We start from the raw sequence: 14,485 nt of genomic DNA, 5'->3' as shown, positions 1-14,485 counted from the left end.
AGCGTCGTTGCAACGACGTTGCCTCAACTTGTGGTTAATGAGCAAGGTGGAAAATGTGGGCGTTTGACCAACGTCATGCGACATATCAACTTCTCGAACAAAGACCAGCTGTCCATTTTTGTTAGAATGTAAGAAAGTTCCTATCAAGGTAACGTGTCTCATTAAGACATTTTAACCATGGCTAAAACTACATATCCCAAACACAATGCAGTAACGCCTCCTTTCTCTAGCAGAAGTTTCTACTTTTGATCACATGCAGTATATTATGTGTAGACGACAGATCAATTGTAATGTCCTGGTTTGGTGTACTTAGCCAAGATACTTAATTGACATTTTTCCCTCTGTGGGAAACCACACCTAGCGATAATGCACCATAGAGGCGACACCCCGATATCCGTGTCCAATTCCCGGTCTGTGTCAGTTAGGAATCAAGGCCGGTCTTGCGGCTGGAATGTTGTGCTCCAACTCGAAAAATGTGGGCACCGAACCAGCCCAAGTTCAGTGTCACATTGACTCATCCTGTTTCTATGATGCTGCACCCGCCGACTGTATGTATTTACTGTGCCGTGCTGGTGTTCCGTAATAAAAGCGGAAACCGTCGAAGCTGCGATCAGTGGTAGAGCCAGGAAATGTGGCTTGAATATTTTGAAATTCGACATCACTATTTCTTCACTAACTTTACCTGGAAAAAAAGTAAAAAGAATAAAGACATTTCTAGTCAACGGTAAATTTTGAATTTTATGGTGCAAAATCAGAAAATAAAAGCCGGGAAATTCCAGATTTTCGTAATGAATGAACCTCCCTTGCCCCATAAATATGAACATGCCTTTTCTGAAAAGAAATATAAAATATGTACCCATAAGGCTATGTCTCGGACAGATCTTGCAGTGTTTTAACTTGCAGTTGGACCCGTAGTTCATTTTAGAAAAAAGAATTAAAAAGTATTTAATAAAAAACTAAAAGCTGCTTTCCAACTTCTTGAATTCTAGTCCTTACAACTTAAACTGCCTCTGCGGGCATTTTTCCATTTCGTCTCTCGGTATTGTGGTCAATCATTATGTCACCTTTTAATCTTCCCCTCTCGTTCCATTTTACTTATGCAACATCGCGCAGTGAAGTCACTAAATTGAGATCACGAGACCTTTGCTATCTTTAGCATCTCTTTGTGTTTGTCTTTATGTTTGTCAAGCATCTTGTGAAGACAAGCGCCATAAAAAAGGTCAGGGCTACAGTTTTGTCGAACATTTCAGTCCAATCTTAAAACAAGGAATAATTTAGGACATCGTCAATTTTCATCTGATCCGTTCAAGACTATTACCACGCCTCTGTCCTAGTAAGCAAATACTTAACAAATTGCCAGGGACGGGCCAGGCCGGAGATTTCTTAATGTCTCATTTTTTCTGACACACGGAAACGATAATGAATACATTACATTGCTTATAGCATATTTTGTTTACTATACACAGAAGAAAACTTTACTTTACTATAAGTCTTCATTTTTATTTTCTCCACTTTTTGCATTTCTGATTTTGTTTTTTTTTGTCTCAGAGCGGGGGGGTCGACTTCCCAAACACACACCCCGGATCCGCGCTGGTATTGGTAAAGAACTCGATTCCACATCCGTAAAGTCAGCGCAACATCACACGGAAGGAAAGCATCTGTTACCACCAAGCCCTCTCGTTAATAAAAAAAAAATGGTAGTTAACGCGCGCCAAAGTCGGCATCAACATTTTGCAATAAGCACGACAAATGCTGCCATTGTTTGCCCAAACCCAAAACCGACAGCCGTTCCATTCCACCAATCACAAACACAGTCTGCGCTGTTCCTGGAGCTGACAAACGGTATGATTTGCCCGCCACTAGAAGTGTTTACTGGTTTCAAGTTGGCCATATTTCTCGTTTGTTGGCTGAGCCAAAATGCGTGCGAAGTCTGGCGTTACCGTTCATGGTTAGGTCAGCGGTTATCGTCTTGTATTATGTTTGTCTGCAAATGATACAGAGGATTTCTTGAAGCGCGGTTTCTGCATGACAGTGTTTTCAAATTTCGATTCCTCCCCCCCCCAAAAAATGGGTCAACAAATATAATTAAAATTGCCCTTTCAGTTCTTTTAACTTGTTTTTTCCCACCTGAATTTAACGAGCGTACCGATATCTACTATGGTCGATCTCCTACGTAATGCATTAAAAGTGAAGTAACATTTTCACACCAGAAACTGGGCTAGGGTGCTTGCATGAAAGAAAACTCGAACTTAAAACAAAATGATTAATTTGAATGGCACCTAAATTTGTATTTTTTAGGTCAGAGGAAGTTTCCAGTAATGTTCCCCACATGGGTAACATCAAAGTAAACGTTTGATAAAGAATTGATTTTTCCCCGAGAGTAGACACGTAATTTGGAATCACAATTTTGCCATTTGCACGATGCACCAACACAACACAAAACCTGCAATGTACTTCCAAAAGCCGCAAAGAGGATAAAAAACATGAAGAATAACACTCTGATTGTGGTTTCCTCACAGGATTTTAATTTGCTCTTCGTGCGGACGCGCTCTTACCGTCCTAAGCAGGAATCCAACACGGGTTCTAAACGGATCCAGCACATTAGTAAATTCATTACTTGTCAGAATCGGCCAATCTCTGTGCGGAACCGCGGAGTGAACTCTACGCTCCTTCGACTTGTTTTTGATCCGACCCATCATCATTTGATTAAAATATGGTCATTGAGTTATCTTATTGCACATAAACACAACAATTTCAATTTCCCAGACTAAAGGCACTATTGCTGTACCTCGTTATTCGGGGCAAGCTTCCGCATAGCGACCGCCATCTCTGGAATGGACTGGTTCCTCTGTGCCTCGTCTCATCCATTATAAACATTGTATTAGTGCAAGGCGTCTCTTATACAACTAAGGAAAAGCTTGCCCCGAATCACGAGGTATAGCAACAGTATCTTTATTATGGAGAATTCAAATTTCATGTGAAGTTAAAAGAACGCAGTGTACCAGTTTTCCTTCAAAATTAACTCGCAAATGGCTTGTTGCCTCACGTCGGCATTGGATTCATCGTCATTTCACTATAGGCGAAGACCCTATAGATTGTGCTTCGCTGCAGTGTTGTTGGGATCGAAGCTGCAGGCTTTGGGTTGCTGCCAGCCACTTAATTTCACGTTAATAAGGGAAGATCATGGTAATCCACACCGGAAACAGAGCTACAATGCAGGACTTCGTTTCATTGTCAAATATTTTCACATGTACCCACGGCATGACGTGAATTCCGGATGTTACAAAATGACATCAGAGTGCCATTATCACGGGCGAAGGCTCCTAATTTCATGAATATAGTGCACGAAACGTATGAAAACAGTTGTTGGGATCTCTGCTGGCTTAAACTCACCTAACCCCAACTAGCCGCCCCCCAAATAAAATTCTGAACCACCCCCTTCAAGAAAGCTACTATCTTATCGAGCAAGATCTTGTGAGATTATATAATTAAGTTTAATTTATATTTCTGCATTATACTTAACTATACTTATACTTATTATACCTAACTATCGGGTGTCCAGAAGTTCTTAAATGGAACCTGTTCTTGAGTTTTCCACTTAGTCTCGACACGGGTCTCATTCTGCCAGACAACTGAGAGAGCATCGGTCGTGCATGGCCTAAGTGGCAGTTAGCTATTGTGTCTGCGCGAGACAGGAACAATAAAAACGCCCTCACGGTTTCATGATTGAATCATCTCCTTCAAGGGAATTAGTAAATAATAAAAGTTCATTTTTAGTCTCTCACTAGTTGTTCCTCGCAATGCTGTTGAACGAACGACACTATGGGCCTTGCGTTAATTCCAATTATGATTTAAACAGAACAATTTAACTTTATCAAATGAGGGCTCGGTGAACTTACGTCACTAACCCAAACGAACTTAGCCCGTCCAACGTCCTGCAAGGATGGAGATATGCGAAATACTTGTTTTCAACCTTGTTCTCACTTTTTCCCGGAAAGCGCTCAGCTGGGTTACGGTATCGGAACGCTGGTAAGGATAGGGGTTCGAGGTGTCTCGTAAGGACTGATCGTGCAGCCAGGATTTTTTACCCAATGAAGGTGGCATGTCTAGAGCCTTTCCACTTGTGTGGGGCAGAACTGATGATGTCATCTTGGGCAACTGTAAATCTATGCAGGGTTATGTTCCGTGTTATTCTTAGGCCTGCCGCTGCTAGGTTGACTGTAAGCTTAATGCATATTTGCATTCCCTTAATTCAACAAGACAAAGTAGATCGGGTACTTTTAGTGTAATCAGGGAGGGGGGACAGTGTGGTGTTCGCAGCGAGTTTGGCCAACGGGAACGAACTGAAAAAAAGCGAAACAAATTTAACACCTTTGCACTAACGAAAACCTTGCGAAGCTGCAGGGAGGATCTTATGGGCCTATTCGCATCGACTGGGTATGCCTCACATTAACCCTCCCTTTGTCGATCGGCAGGTCGACGAAGTTCCTGGGTAAATGCTCACTGAGGATGCCTTTAAGGGAGGTGTGACACCGGGCCTCTGACCTCACATCATGGCCCCCGGCTGTTCTCTTAAACTAGCAGAAGCCGTTCTATAGCTAGCCGCGCGAGGAAGTTCGTCCCAGAGCGCCAGCCGAGTACATTTCTTGGACAAATGTTAGTCATTTAATGAAAAGCAGATGAAAGCATGGGAATTATAACCAGGTCATCTTGTTCACGAGCTCACCTGCCAAGGTATGATCGAAGACGTTCAAAAACGAGTCATAGACACAGACCGTCGATTCGAAGTAATTACCCCCGTCCCTTATCAAAACAGGGACGTGTTTTACAAACGCTGCGGAAGGTGAACTTCAAATAACCCACAACTATAGCATCTAGAAAATCTTTCTTCTGGGGCAACCAGACTGTGTCTGAGTGAGAAATGTTACATGGCGGATTACTCTTGATTTCAAGATATGTAGCTTGATCACTCGATCTGTTGTCTCGACGTTTGGTCATCTTACGCCCTCCAGAGATGGAGTATTTCCCAATGGAGCGTCTTCTAAGGAAGAAGACGAAACGGCTCAACATTTGTTTAAAATGAACTACGGTTTCTTTAAAAAGAAACGTGTTTGTGGTCAGAAAAAGAAATAAAGAAAGGAAACCTTTATCATTCTAGATAGGCCTGTATGGGACTGACAAATTAGATATTAATCAAACCTGCCCGGAAATTTACGCCCGAAAATGGATAGGATGCGGGGGAGAAGGAAATCTGTATTAATCATATAGGAAAGTCACGGCGTAATGATAAAGGGGGCGTTGTAACGGTAACAAATGACCATACACTGATGTGTATGCGCTTGGCTCAGTAGTGACCATTTTGGTGAAAGTGAATGACAAATAAAACCGATAATGATGACATAATTATCCTAAAAAATTAGCTGCTTCACATGAAGCATTTGAAAAGCACATCTTATGGAAAGAAGATTTAGCTTTTAGCACACGCCCTCTGAGAACAGTCCGCGTTCATTGCAAAGGCCGTACTTATCAGTGATATCAAATTATCATACATAATGTGGACTGGGGCAATGAGGTCACTAGTTCACGTCTATGCGCCTCGAGGGACTGTGAGTGATCAGCAGAGGGTTTTATTTGCCTGAGGCTGAAGGTCAAGGGAAATAGGACTCTCCTTTGGTCACTTACAGGCCCGACGGGAGCATGGATCAGAGATCAGTGGCATGGATGTGCACTGGTGACCGAATTATGCCATTTCATGTGTATTTTATAATACACCACTGTCTAAAAATGAAGAAAAACAGGAAGACCTTTTCATGTTTTGAAAACTGAACTGTTTGGATTAAACCATTAAACTAATCAGTAATTCAACAAACAGTTTAAAACTCTTTCAGTTTCCCTAGGTTCAGTGTTTGAGTTGTCGCTCACTGTTCTCGTCACATGAGGGCGCTGTAACTAGTAAAAAAAAACTTAAGCCCACTGCAGACATGTCGGGCACCATCCGCTTCCAAAGTCTGACGTTTCTTCAATTTAAACCACACCCATTGTACATTGAAAGGGTGTTCAATTACGTTCATTAGGCTAAGTATATCAATGAACCCCATTTGCGCCAGCCAGTATAAGAACTGACAAGAAGTGTATTTAAAATAATTTTGGGGGCAGCACCACGTGATATGTCTTGAAAATCATCTGGATGTGCACGAGACCTCTCGCAAATCAAAACTAACCACGATTAGCCTTTGCAGTGACCACTGGTTGACTCACGACCGTTGATTGATGGCCACGGCCCCCGCAAGCAGTCTGGATGAGCAGACAGTCCGTCTGTCACTGTGGGGAATCTGCTGGGTTCGTCCGGTCATTTTTATCATAATTAAAATACACGCTGCGATTAGAAGGAGGTCGGTGACACGTTCAGGACAATCATCACATCGTGCATAACCAGATTCCCTGCACCCACCCAGATGGATATTGATTAATTTGATTTCACCTTATTTCCAGGGACAGATCCCCAAAATAAGTTAGGAGAGAGGTTGGAACTAACCCCAATCATAGTAGGTCTAACCATTTGGGGGCCCACTAATGGCCGAGGCAGGGGAGAATTCCTGCTCCGGCCGTCTCAAATGAACAAATGTTTGGCAAAACCTGGTATGGATGAAGAAACAGCTACATGTACATGATATCTGGGAATTTTTTATTCAAACTGCCAAAAGGCTTTGTCGTAATATTTTCATTCACAGTTAACATTTTCAGGGACACACTTGCCCGCACTAGACTCTGAGGGCGTGTCAAGCCAGCCGACGGGCTGTAAGAACGGTATGTCCATTTGCATAAAATTGGTGCTAAATTGACACCCAAAACATCAGATTGTAAAGCTTTAATGCTCGAAGAGCAATGTTTTAAATTACGTTGCTACCCTATCACAGAATATGTATAACGCGAATTGAGTCCTTTCTTTATAATTCGAACACGTGCACATGAGCTTGACTGAAAAATGATCGGCGCATGTGTCACCACTAAACGTCTTAAAGACTTCCCATTATATTAATTTTGCTAACCAGCCGAATCAGCATTCTGGAATTCCAATTTTCACAGACTTTCACAGACCCGCACCTTCGCAGACCTCCAAAAGGAAACCAGTGCAGCAGATCTGGAGGAGCGGTAGATTCGCCGCTCTCTTCATTTACTGTCATGTAACAAAATGAACTGGTGCAGGAGACCAACGTCCGGGTTTCAGAAGGTCAGATTTAGGAGATGCACATTTTGACAAATGAGGGCGCTGTACAATGTGCACTGGCAATCATCATTCGCCTCTTCAAGTGTTTGCTCATACTTTTCAAAATTACGGTTATATGGGCAAGACTGGCGGTCTGTGCGTTTGTTTGTCTGTGCATGGTCTTTGGAACTGTGTACTGAGAGAGCGGCGCGAGCTTAAGTCTTTGGGACCAGTAATGGCTGTTCATTGTGTGTGTGGTATAGGCTGTATCCGACGCTGTTGTCCAGAATTAGGTCTAGGTTTTCACTCCACTGGAAATTATACCCAGCAAGAAATGAGACCAAGGGGTACCCACCCCCAACATGTCCAATCCCTATACACATTCCAGACTATTGTTACTTAACACATTCCCCCAAGATTTCTGAATGGAATTCCCCAGATTCCTGCGAGACAATAACCAACACAAAGCAGGGGGGGGTTCTCTCCGTCGCATACCTTGCCGCATATGCTGGAAAATAGACCCAGCTGTAGGTCTGTAAGCCCGTCCCGGACTCCCCAATTGCATATGCTAATAATGTCCATGTACACTGACGCATAATCCACCATTTTGGTTCCAACAATCGAGACACTCATGTCGCAGCGCTCTCTCAAAAATCAACTCTGCTATGGGTCAGAGCTGCAATAGAGAGAGTAGTGCCAACACACGACGGACGATGGTAAAAATAGAACATACAACATTTCAAGCAGTTGTAATGGGGCACAGATTGCAGCCACGGTCTTTTTTCCAGCTTGGTATATCGTCCCCCCCCCAAAAAAAAAAAAATTGGGGTGATGTCTCTGATTGGTTAAGGGACGCTCGTGAATACTTGAGTGTATTATTTTTCGATCACGATTTGAACTATATGCAAAAATCAAGGTTGTTGTATGTCGGGGATTTGGAATTTCGTAGGAAACTTCCGTTCTCACCTTGACAGTCGAGTTAAAGATGGTCTTCATCGGGCATCGATGGTCGGTGAACGGTGGACGGTTCGAGTAGAACAGTTAGCGAGGTCTTCCGGGTGTTACCACGTTGACGGCCCCAGGCCGGCCTGAGGCCGGTGCACGAGCACCGGCCCTCACCGGTGGCAGTAGCCTGCACAACGGCCAGCGGAGTCTGCCCCCCTGGTTCGGGTCTGATTCCTGGGCGAAGTAGCAAGGGATGGCCGCCAAACTCAAGGAGATGGGTGATGTAGAATGTTGTACGAATTTATGTTGCAGATGATAAGCATTGTTTTAAAAAAAACGCCGACGATCTCGAAAAAGATCTTCATAATATATCTTGATGACAGTGGCATTACATAATATTCCCTTCAGTTCATGGAATTATGAGAAAAAATTCCATGAAATGCCTATAAAGGCAATTAAAGGTATTTTTCAAATGATAATAAATTTCCGTGAAAACCATCTGCATCTTTGTGATATTATGAGTTATTTTTGTGTTGATACAGTTTAATTCAATGTCCAAGAACACGTTTGTAAAATATCAGCGGAGTACATGATGACAGTAGGTACCATTCTTTAAAAGTCATTTCTTTATGTAAAATTATTGTTTGGATGGACATTCATGTGTTTTTCGAATTATTTTTTATTGCACAATTAAAATTAGAATAATATATAATTAGTGGTTATTTACCAAAGCTAGCCAGCCAAAGTGCTGACGATACATCCCTCAATAGCCTAGCAATTTTCTTTCGTAAGATTTTTGTAAGGGAAAAAAGCACTGGTTCACCCATTGAACACACGTTGGTCGACAGTTGTGAGAATAATAGAGTTTTTGTAATCGGTTGCATAGCAACAGGTCCATGCTCTGCCTTCCCAGTTTAGCGTAATTACATTGTTGGCGGCGCCTGGTGGTGTAATGGTCATGCGCCCAATCTCGCAGTCTTATCTTTTGGCGGAAAAAGCGATATAGCCAACAACAAAAAACCAAACCAAATAAACAAACAAACAAATAAATGTATTCATCAAAAGGTGTCCCCTTTGGGGTTGGCGCACTCTGGGGCAATTGACAAAGAACAGACCCAAGCATGCAATTATAATTTATCCTACATGATTACACAGACCAATCGCTCTAGTGAATGGAATATGCATGTATTTTGTGCTGGCAAACAAACAGCATCTTGAAACAGAAAACAAATTCATGACAGTCATAAACGGGAACTTTAAAAAATTTTTGCACAAACTAAAATCTACCTGTTTGCTCTGAGACAGATTTTTAAGAATTCATACAAAACTATAGTAACACAATTTCACGTATTCTGTCTTGTCCGGTAAATTAACTAATTTAGTCTTCCAAGATCCATATGCTATATTTCATACTTTGTTTCTAAAAAGCCCCAACGGAAGTTGGTCGGAGCGAATTTGTATCATTTGGAAATAAGCAAATGCAAACATGTCGAATGAGTAATACGGTCCCATTATATGTCATCCAGAGGGGAAAGAACCGGCCCTATACAGTTTGTTGTATGTTCTGACCTTAAGTAAGTCAATTTACCCCAATTCGCCATTCTCCACCGAACCAGTCAGTCAACCTATCGACTAACCTGCCGATCAAGTAGCTAGATCACTCGCGGGGCAACTTAACCAAACCAACGATATAACTCCAAATTCAAGTAGGCCACTACAAGTTCACTCCTCTGTTTATTACATTCGCGGAGCACAACTGTCTATATAAAGTAGTATCTAATTATTTTCCTACGCATACATAAAAAACATTTTTGCTCAATCGACATGTTTTGCAGCATTGATCACCAGAACCGGACTATTTTTAAAAATCCTTGAAATTGCATCGTTGTGTTTTAATCAACCTTATTTTCAATTTCGGGTTTGCTATTTATTTTTATCTATCTTTTGGGGACTTTTTTTGCTATATTTTACACCTTACTTCGCTATCTAAGTTTTCCATTTCTTTTGATAATTTATTGTTGTTTAAGTATGTGACAATAAGCCAGTGAGCAACCTTTCCTCGGAAATGTTTTCTGAGAGCAAGTTTGGGGTTCAAAATTCGAACCTGAAAACGTGCAAACTGAACAGTGTCACATGACAATAACAGCACCCTCAATTATCTTGAGAAGCTGGTCAATTTTGAATGTCTTAGAAAAGTGCCATGTACAATTAACTGAACTCCCAAAAGATTTCGAATAGTTTCATACATTGAAAGAGAGTTGAAGCATGCAAGTGATTCTAAGAAAAATTCACCAATCCTTTCAGAAATTGACTTTTTGAATTTTTCTGACAGAATCACTACAGTCCTTTCCCGTGGTCTTGGTTTTGCGCGATGGGTACCAGGGACATCACAGCGGGGTACAAAGTTGGGTAGGCTGGAGGGTACAAAGCTGGGCCCTATTGTTCGTGATACTTGTCAATGATGCTGCAGTGCATTGTTTCAGACCCGACATTTGGTGAGATCATTACTTTGCGGATCAATAATAGTTGTAATCTTACCTTCATGATCTCTCAGGATGGTGTCAACAAAATGATGTGCTACCTAAGCCGGCCATGAAAATGTCTCAGTACACGTATGATGAACATTTTTTTAAAACGTGATGTGCCAAAACCTGTGCTTTCAAATACATGTGTTAAACGTGACTAGCCTACATCAGGTTTCACATTTAAAATTACTGGGAATCATAATTCAGAATGATTTAAAGTGAATTTAGATATCTCTGGAATAGTCTCCAGAGCTTTGCTAAAATTATACATATTACATAATCTCAAAAAAGTCAGTGTTCCCACTACACACATACTGCCAATATCAGACCCATACTGGATTATGCATGCCCTGTATAGCATTCATCTGTCACTAAAGAGTAAAGTCATTCGATTGAAAAAAAGCAGAAAACGGGTTTGTATGATAAATATAATAACTATACACTGACGTATTTTTGTTCCAATTATTTTTTTTCTTGATTTTCATGGCTGTACAAAATTGTCAGATTTCATTTTTGTGATTTTTTACACTAATGTATTTTGTGGTTATGCAATAAATGTGATGTACTTTAAATTCGAAATTGCTGTAATTTTACTTGTATATTAAAAACCACAGGTTTTAGTTTTTTTGACTTGCAGTTTGGTATTGTTAAAAGAACTAATAAATAAACCATAATCAATTCTCGAAACGTCGACTATTAATCGGTTTTTCTTAAGTTAACTCGAAGTTTTTCTTAACGGTGAATATTGCATCGTACACTTGCATCTTCGAAGTGGTAGCAATCGTGAGAACCCCAACCCGAATGATGACAAGCGCCCAGATTAGTTTCATTTCCGGTACATCGCAGGTCATCCAGATGTATATGATCCCTTCCCTCTCCATGGTGTGCGGATTGCCATACCCTCTCGGCAGACTGGTACCCGAGCTGACGGCAGGCTACATGACCGTCAGGAAGGTCCCACCAATCATCGCATACTGTTCCCCATTCACCGTTGTAGTACACTTCGACTCTCCCTTCATTTGGGTGTAGTTGTCCGTTCTCCCCAACGAGCCGAATGCAGACTGCGGAACCTGACGCGAGAGGTGAATGGTTTTCATAGGAACGCTGCATTCAAGTGGGAAGTCCGAGTATGAACTGTGGACCTTCAGAATCAGTGGCGTATCCGGGGGGGGGCAGGGGGAAACTTTCCCCTGACGTATTTCTTCTTTTTTTTGTCCTTTTTACCGTACTTCATAATTATAAAGGTGAGCAGGAAAGAAAATAATCCGGATACTTATTTACAGTATGAGCACCAAAACCCTTAGAAAACAACACCACGAAATTAAAGCCGAATGTCGAGACCGTAAGTAAGCCTTTTCATATTTTTTTCTCTCCCAACATCATGTTGAATGAGCCAAAAGCCGCATTCGCTTTTGAACTTGCGCCCCTGACACCAAAAGCTAGATACGTCGCTGTCCAGAATCCAGCAGAATCCATCGAAGCACCATCTCTTTAAATCATGCATTAATGTGTTTCAAAAAGTACCCTCATTTGGAAGTCAACACCCCGGAATTTTGCCAGGATCGATAGTAACTAACTATTTGTAAAATGCACGACATTCTGTGTTTGATTTTGAGAGCGCCTCGGGGTTCGCCCCTATGCATAAACCACACAAAAAAGAGGCTATACATATTGAATTGCATGCGGTATCCATGGTTGAACTATATGTTGACTGCTATTGGACGGAGTTTTTGACTCCGGTGATGGCGATTTGAGACAATAATCCAATTCTTTTGGCTCCGTGAGAAAACTCTCCAAAAGGTCACTACACTTTCAAATTAGAATGCGACACCCTTCACTGTTTGCGTGTTGCCCATGTGTGCAGAAAATGTACAATATGCATGAAATCTAGAAAAGTAGAAGGAATTCTGTTCTCACCTTCGAGGTCGAAAAAGTCCAGTATCGCTCCCAGATCGTCGGTGAACAGTGGACGGTCTGAGTAGAACGGTTCACGGGGTCTCGCAGGTGTCACCACATTGACGGCCCCGGCCCTGAGGCTAGTGCACAAGCACCGGCCCCCACCGGCGGTAGCAGGCTGCACAACGGCCCAGCGGAGTCTGCCCCCTTGGTTCGGGTCCGGTTCCTGGCCGAAGTAGCAAGGGATGGCCGCCACACCCAAGGATCTGACATGAACTTTTAGATTGGTAAAGGAGAAAATAGACTACGTAGGGTCTCCTTTTCACGAAATATGTCTTCAATTTTGTTTTTTCACCCACAGGTGAACGATTTCGTCTTTCTCTATATCAGTTTGGCTTCTCTGTGCATTTTTCTATCCTTGGAAAATCCACTTTGATATTATGCAGAGGCGAATCTGGGATTTCATGCCACAGAAACAAAGTCTGAATGGAAGCATGTTCCGAAGTTTCAGACGAATCTGAAGGGACGAAATGGTTTAAATTCGGGTGTTGAAAGACTGCTCAAAATCACGAAATCGAATGACGCGCCGTGGTTAAATTTAAACGGAAGAAGATTTTTCCATGAAAATTGCTTTGAAAACATCTTGTTGACCATTTACTTTGTTTCAACTGATGAACGTGGGGGATCTCTCCGCCTGAATCCCTAAAAACAAACCAAAATTTCTTCCTGTAAAAGCTGGAACATCCATCTCATTCCAAGGCCTTGCTCATCGCTCTCCTTATCAGAAAAATGACTGTTTGAATACAATGAATAAGACTTTGTCCTACGATTTCGTGCTTTGTTATTTCCCAAACATTCTTTGAATATTAATACAAATCCTACAATATTCTCACGATAAAACACCCCCTAAAAAGTTACGTTGAAAAAAGATCATTAATCTAGACACTCGCCTTCCGCGTCTGTTCTATTTTTATGTGCATCGTTTAAGAGCCATGTTCTCATTTCGCAGTTGAGGAAAAATACATTTAATTCTCACCGCCTTACCGTAGGTAGCGATCCACACTGCTGCCAATACATATCTTGACATCCCTGCCGTGTCCTGTCGCTCTTTCCTGATGGCCTTCGTGAACTGATCCTCTCTGGTTTCGCCCGTTCTTGTTAAGTCAGGTTTTTGCCAGTTGCCTAGCAATAGGTCGGGGCGGTAACTTCCTTTGAGGCAAAGGCGCCCAGAATAAACGATATATCAGAGTGACTCTGAAAGGATTAGTTCTTTTATGGAAAGGTGTATTGTTAATATTATTGTTGAAAAAATGCAATGTTGAGGGATGGCATGGCCATTGCATAGTTGCATTTTTGTTTTCAGAGCTACCGTACACTATAGCAATTAATGAGGAAACGGTCACTCGAGCATGATAAATATCATTATGCGTGGAGTAAGTGCATAAATCATAATTGGACCGACACAGCGGAGGTAGTGACCCTGTAATAAAAAAAACTTTGATAACAGAGATAATTATCAAAGAAGTGAATCGCCAAGATCATCATTCAAAATCGGGGGAAGTGGTAAATTTGAGAATTTTCACGTTTCTGTTTTATCCTCAGGGGAATCCGTTCGCTCATTGTCATGACAAAAAACGGGACGAACTAATTTCTGTGTAGGCCTATCTCTCATGTAGCAGATTATAGTAGCCACATGATAATGTCTGGCTGTACGAGGTAGTTGATGTCATTTGATTGGCGCCAGTACTGTGTGCCGCTTATTCGTTCAAGTTAATTACTTTTAGCCTTTGGCTCTTTTTGGTCTTCTTTAGGTAGGTGTACACTCTGCACATGTCATTGTTGTCATTATTAGGACTAATTTTGCGCTGTACCGTAACTCCTTTGAAATGCTCCTTGAACGCCTAATGTAGCG

General features: G+C 41.8%; 1 protein-coding gene across 2 annotated transcripts; it reads right to left on the bottom strand.

Moving 5' to 3' along the window:
* Nucleotides 1–10,189: 10,189 nt before the first annotated feature.
* On the bottom strand, nt 10,190–13,947 carry LOC147799619 (scavenger receptor cysteine-rich type 1 protein M130-like). Of its 2 annotated transcripts, none has more exons than XM_087134956.1 (3): nt 13,618–13,943; nt 12,595–12,849; nt 10,190–11,747 (listed from the first exon to the last, which is right to left on the bottom strand). In XM_087134956.1, the coding sequence occupies exons 1-3, from the start codon at nt 13,658–13,660 to the stop codon at nt 11,410–11,412; spliced, it is 636 nt and encodes a 211-aa protein (XP_086991082.1). In that variant the 5' UTR covers nt 13,661–13,943; the 3' UTR covers nt 10,190–11,409. The 2 variants fall into 2 exon arrangements, with proteins under 2 accessions (XP_086991082.1, XP_086991083.1); XM_087134957.1 differs by having other exon boundaries at nt 11,662–11,781; nt 13,618–13,947.
* Nucleotides 13,948–14,485: the final 538 nt, after the last annotated feature.

The sequence above is a fragment of the Acanthaster planci genome, linkage group LG03 (assembly GCF_054643075.1).
Source record: "Acanthaster planci isolate LZ-2023a linkage group LG03, COTS_SCS, whole genome shotgun sequence".
Lineage (NCBI taxonomy): Eukaryota > Metazoa > Echinodermata > Asteroidea > Valvatida > Acanthasteridae > Acanthaster > Acanthaster planci.
This window is presented reverse-complemented; position numbering and strand designations above follow the sequence as displayed.

Bases quoted from the DNA above. Each gene is read 5' to 3' on its own strand.
- LOC147799619 (XM_087134956.1), bottom strand. From the start codon at position 13,660: ATGTCAAGATATGTATTGGCAGCAGTGTGGATCGCTACCTACG. The intron at 12,850-13,617 runs GTAAGGCGGTGA...CCAATCTAAAAG, and splicing joins AGTGTGGATCGCTACCTACG to TTCATGTCAGATCCTTGGGT. The intron at 11,748-12,594 runs GTGAGAACAGAA...CTCTCGCGTCAG, and splicing joins GGACTTTTTCGACCTCGAAG to GTTCCGCAGTCTGCATTCGG.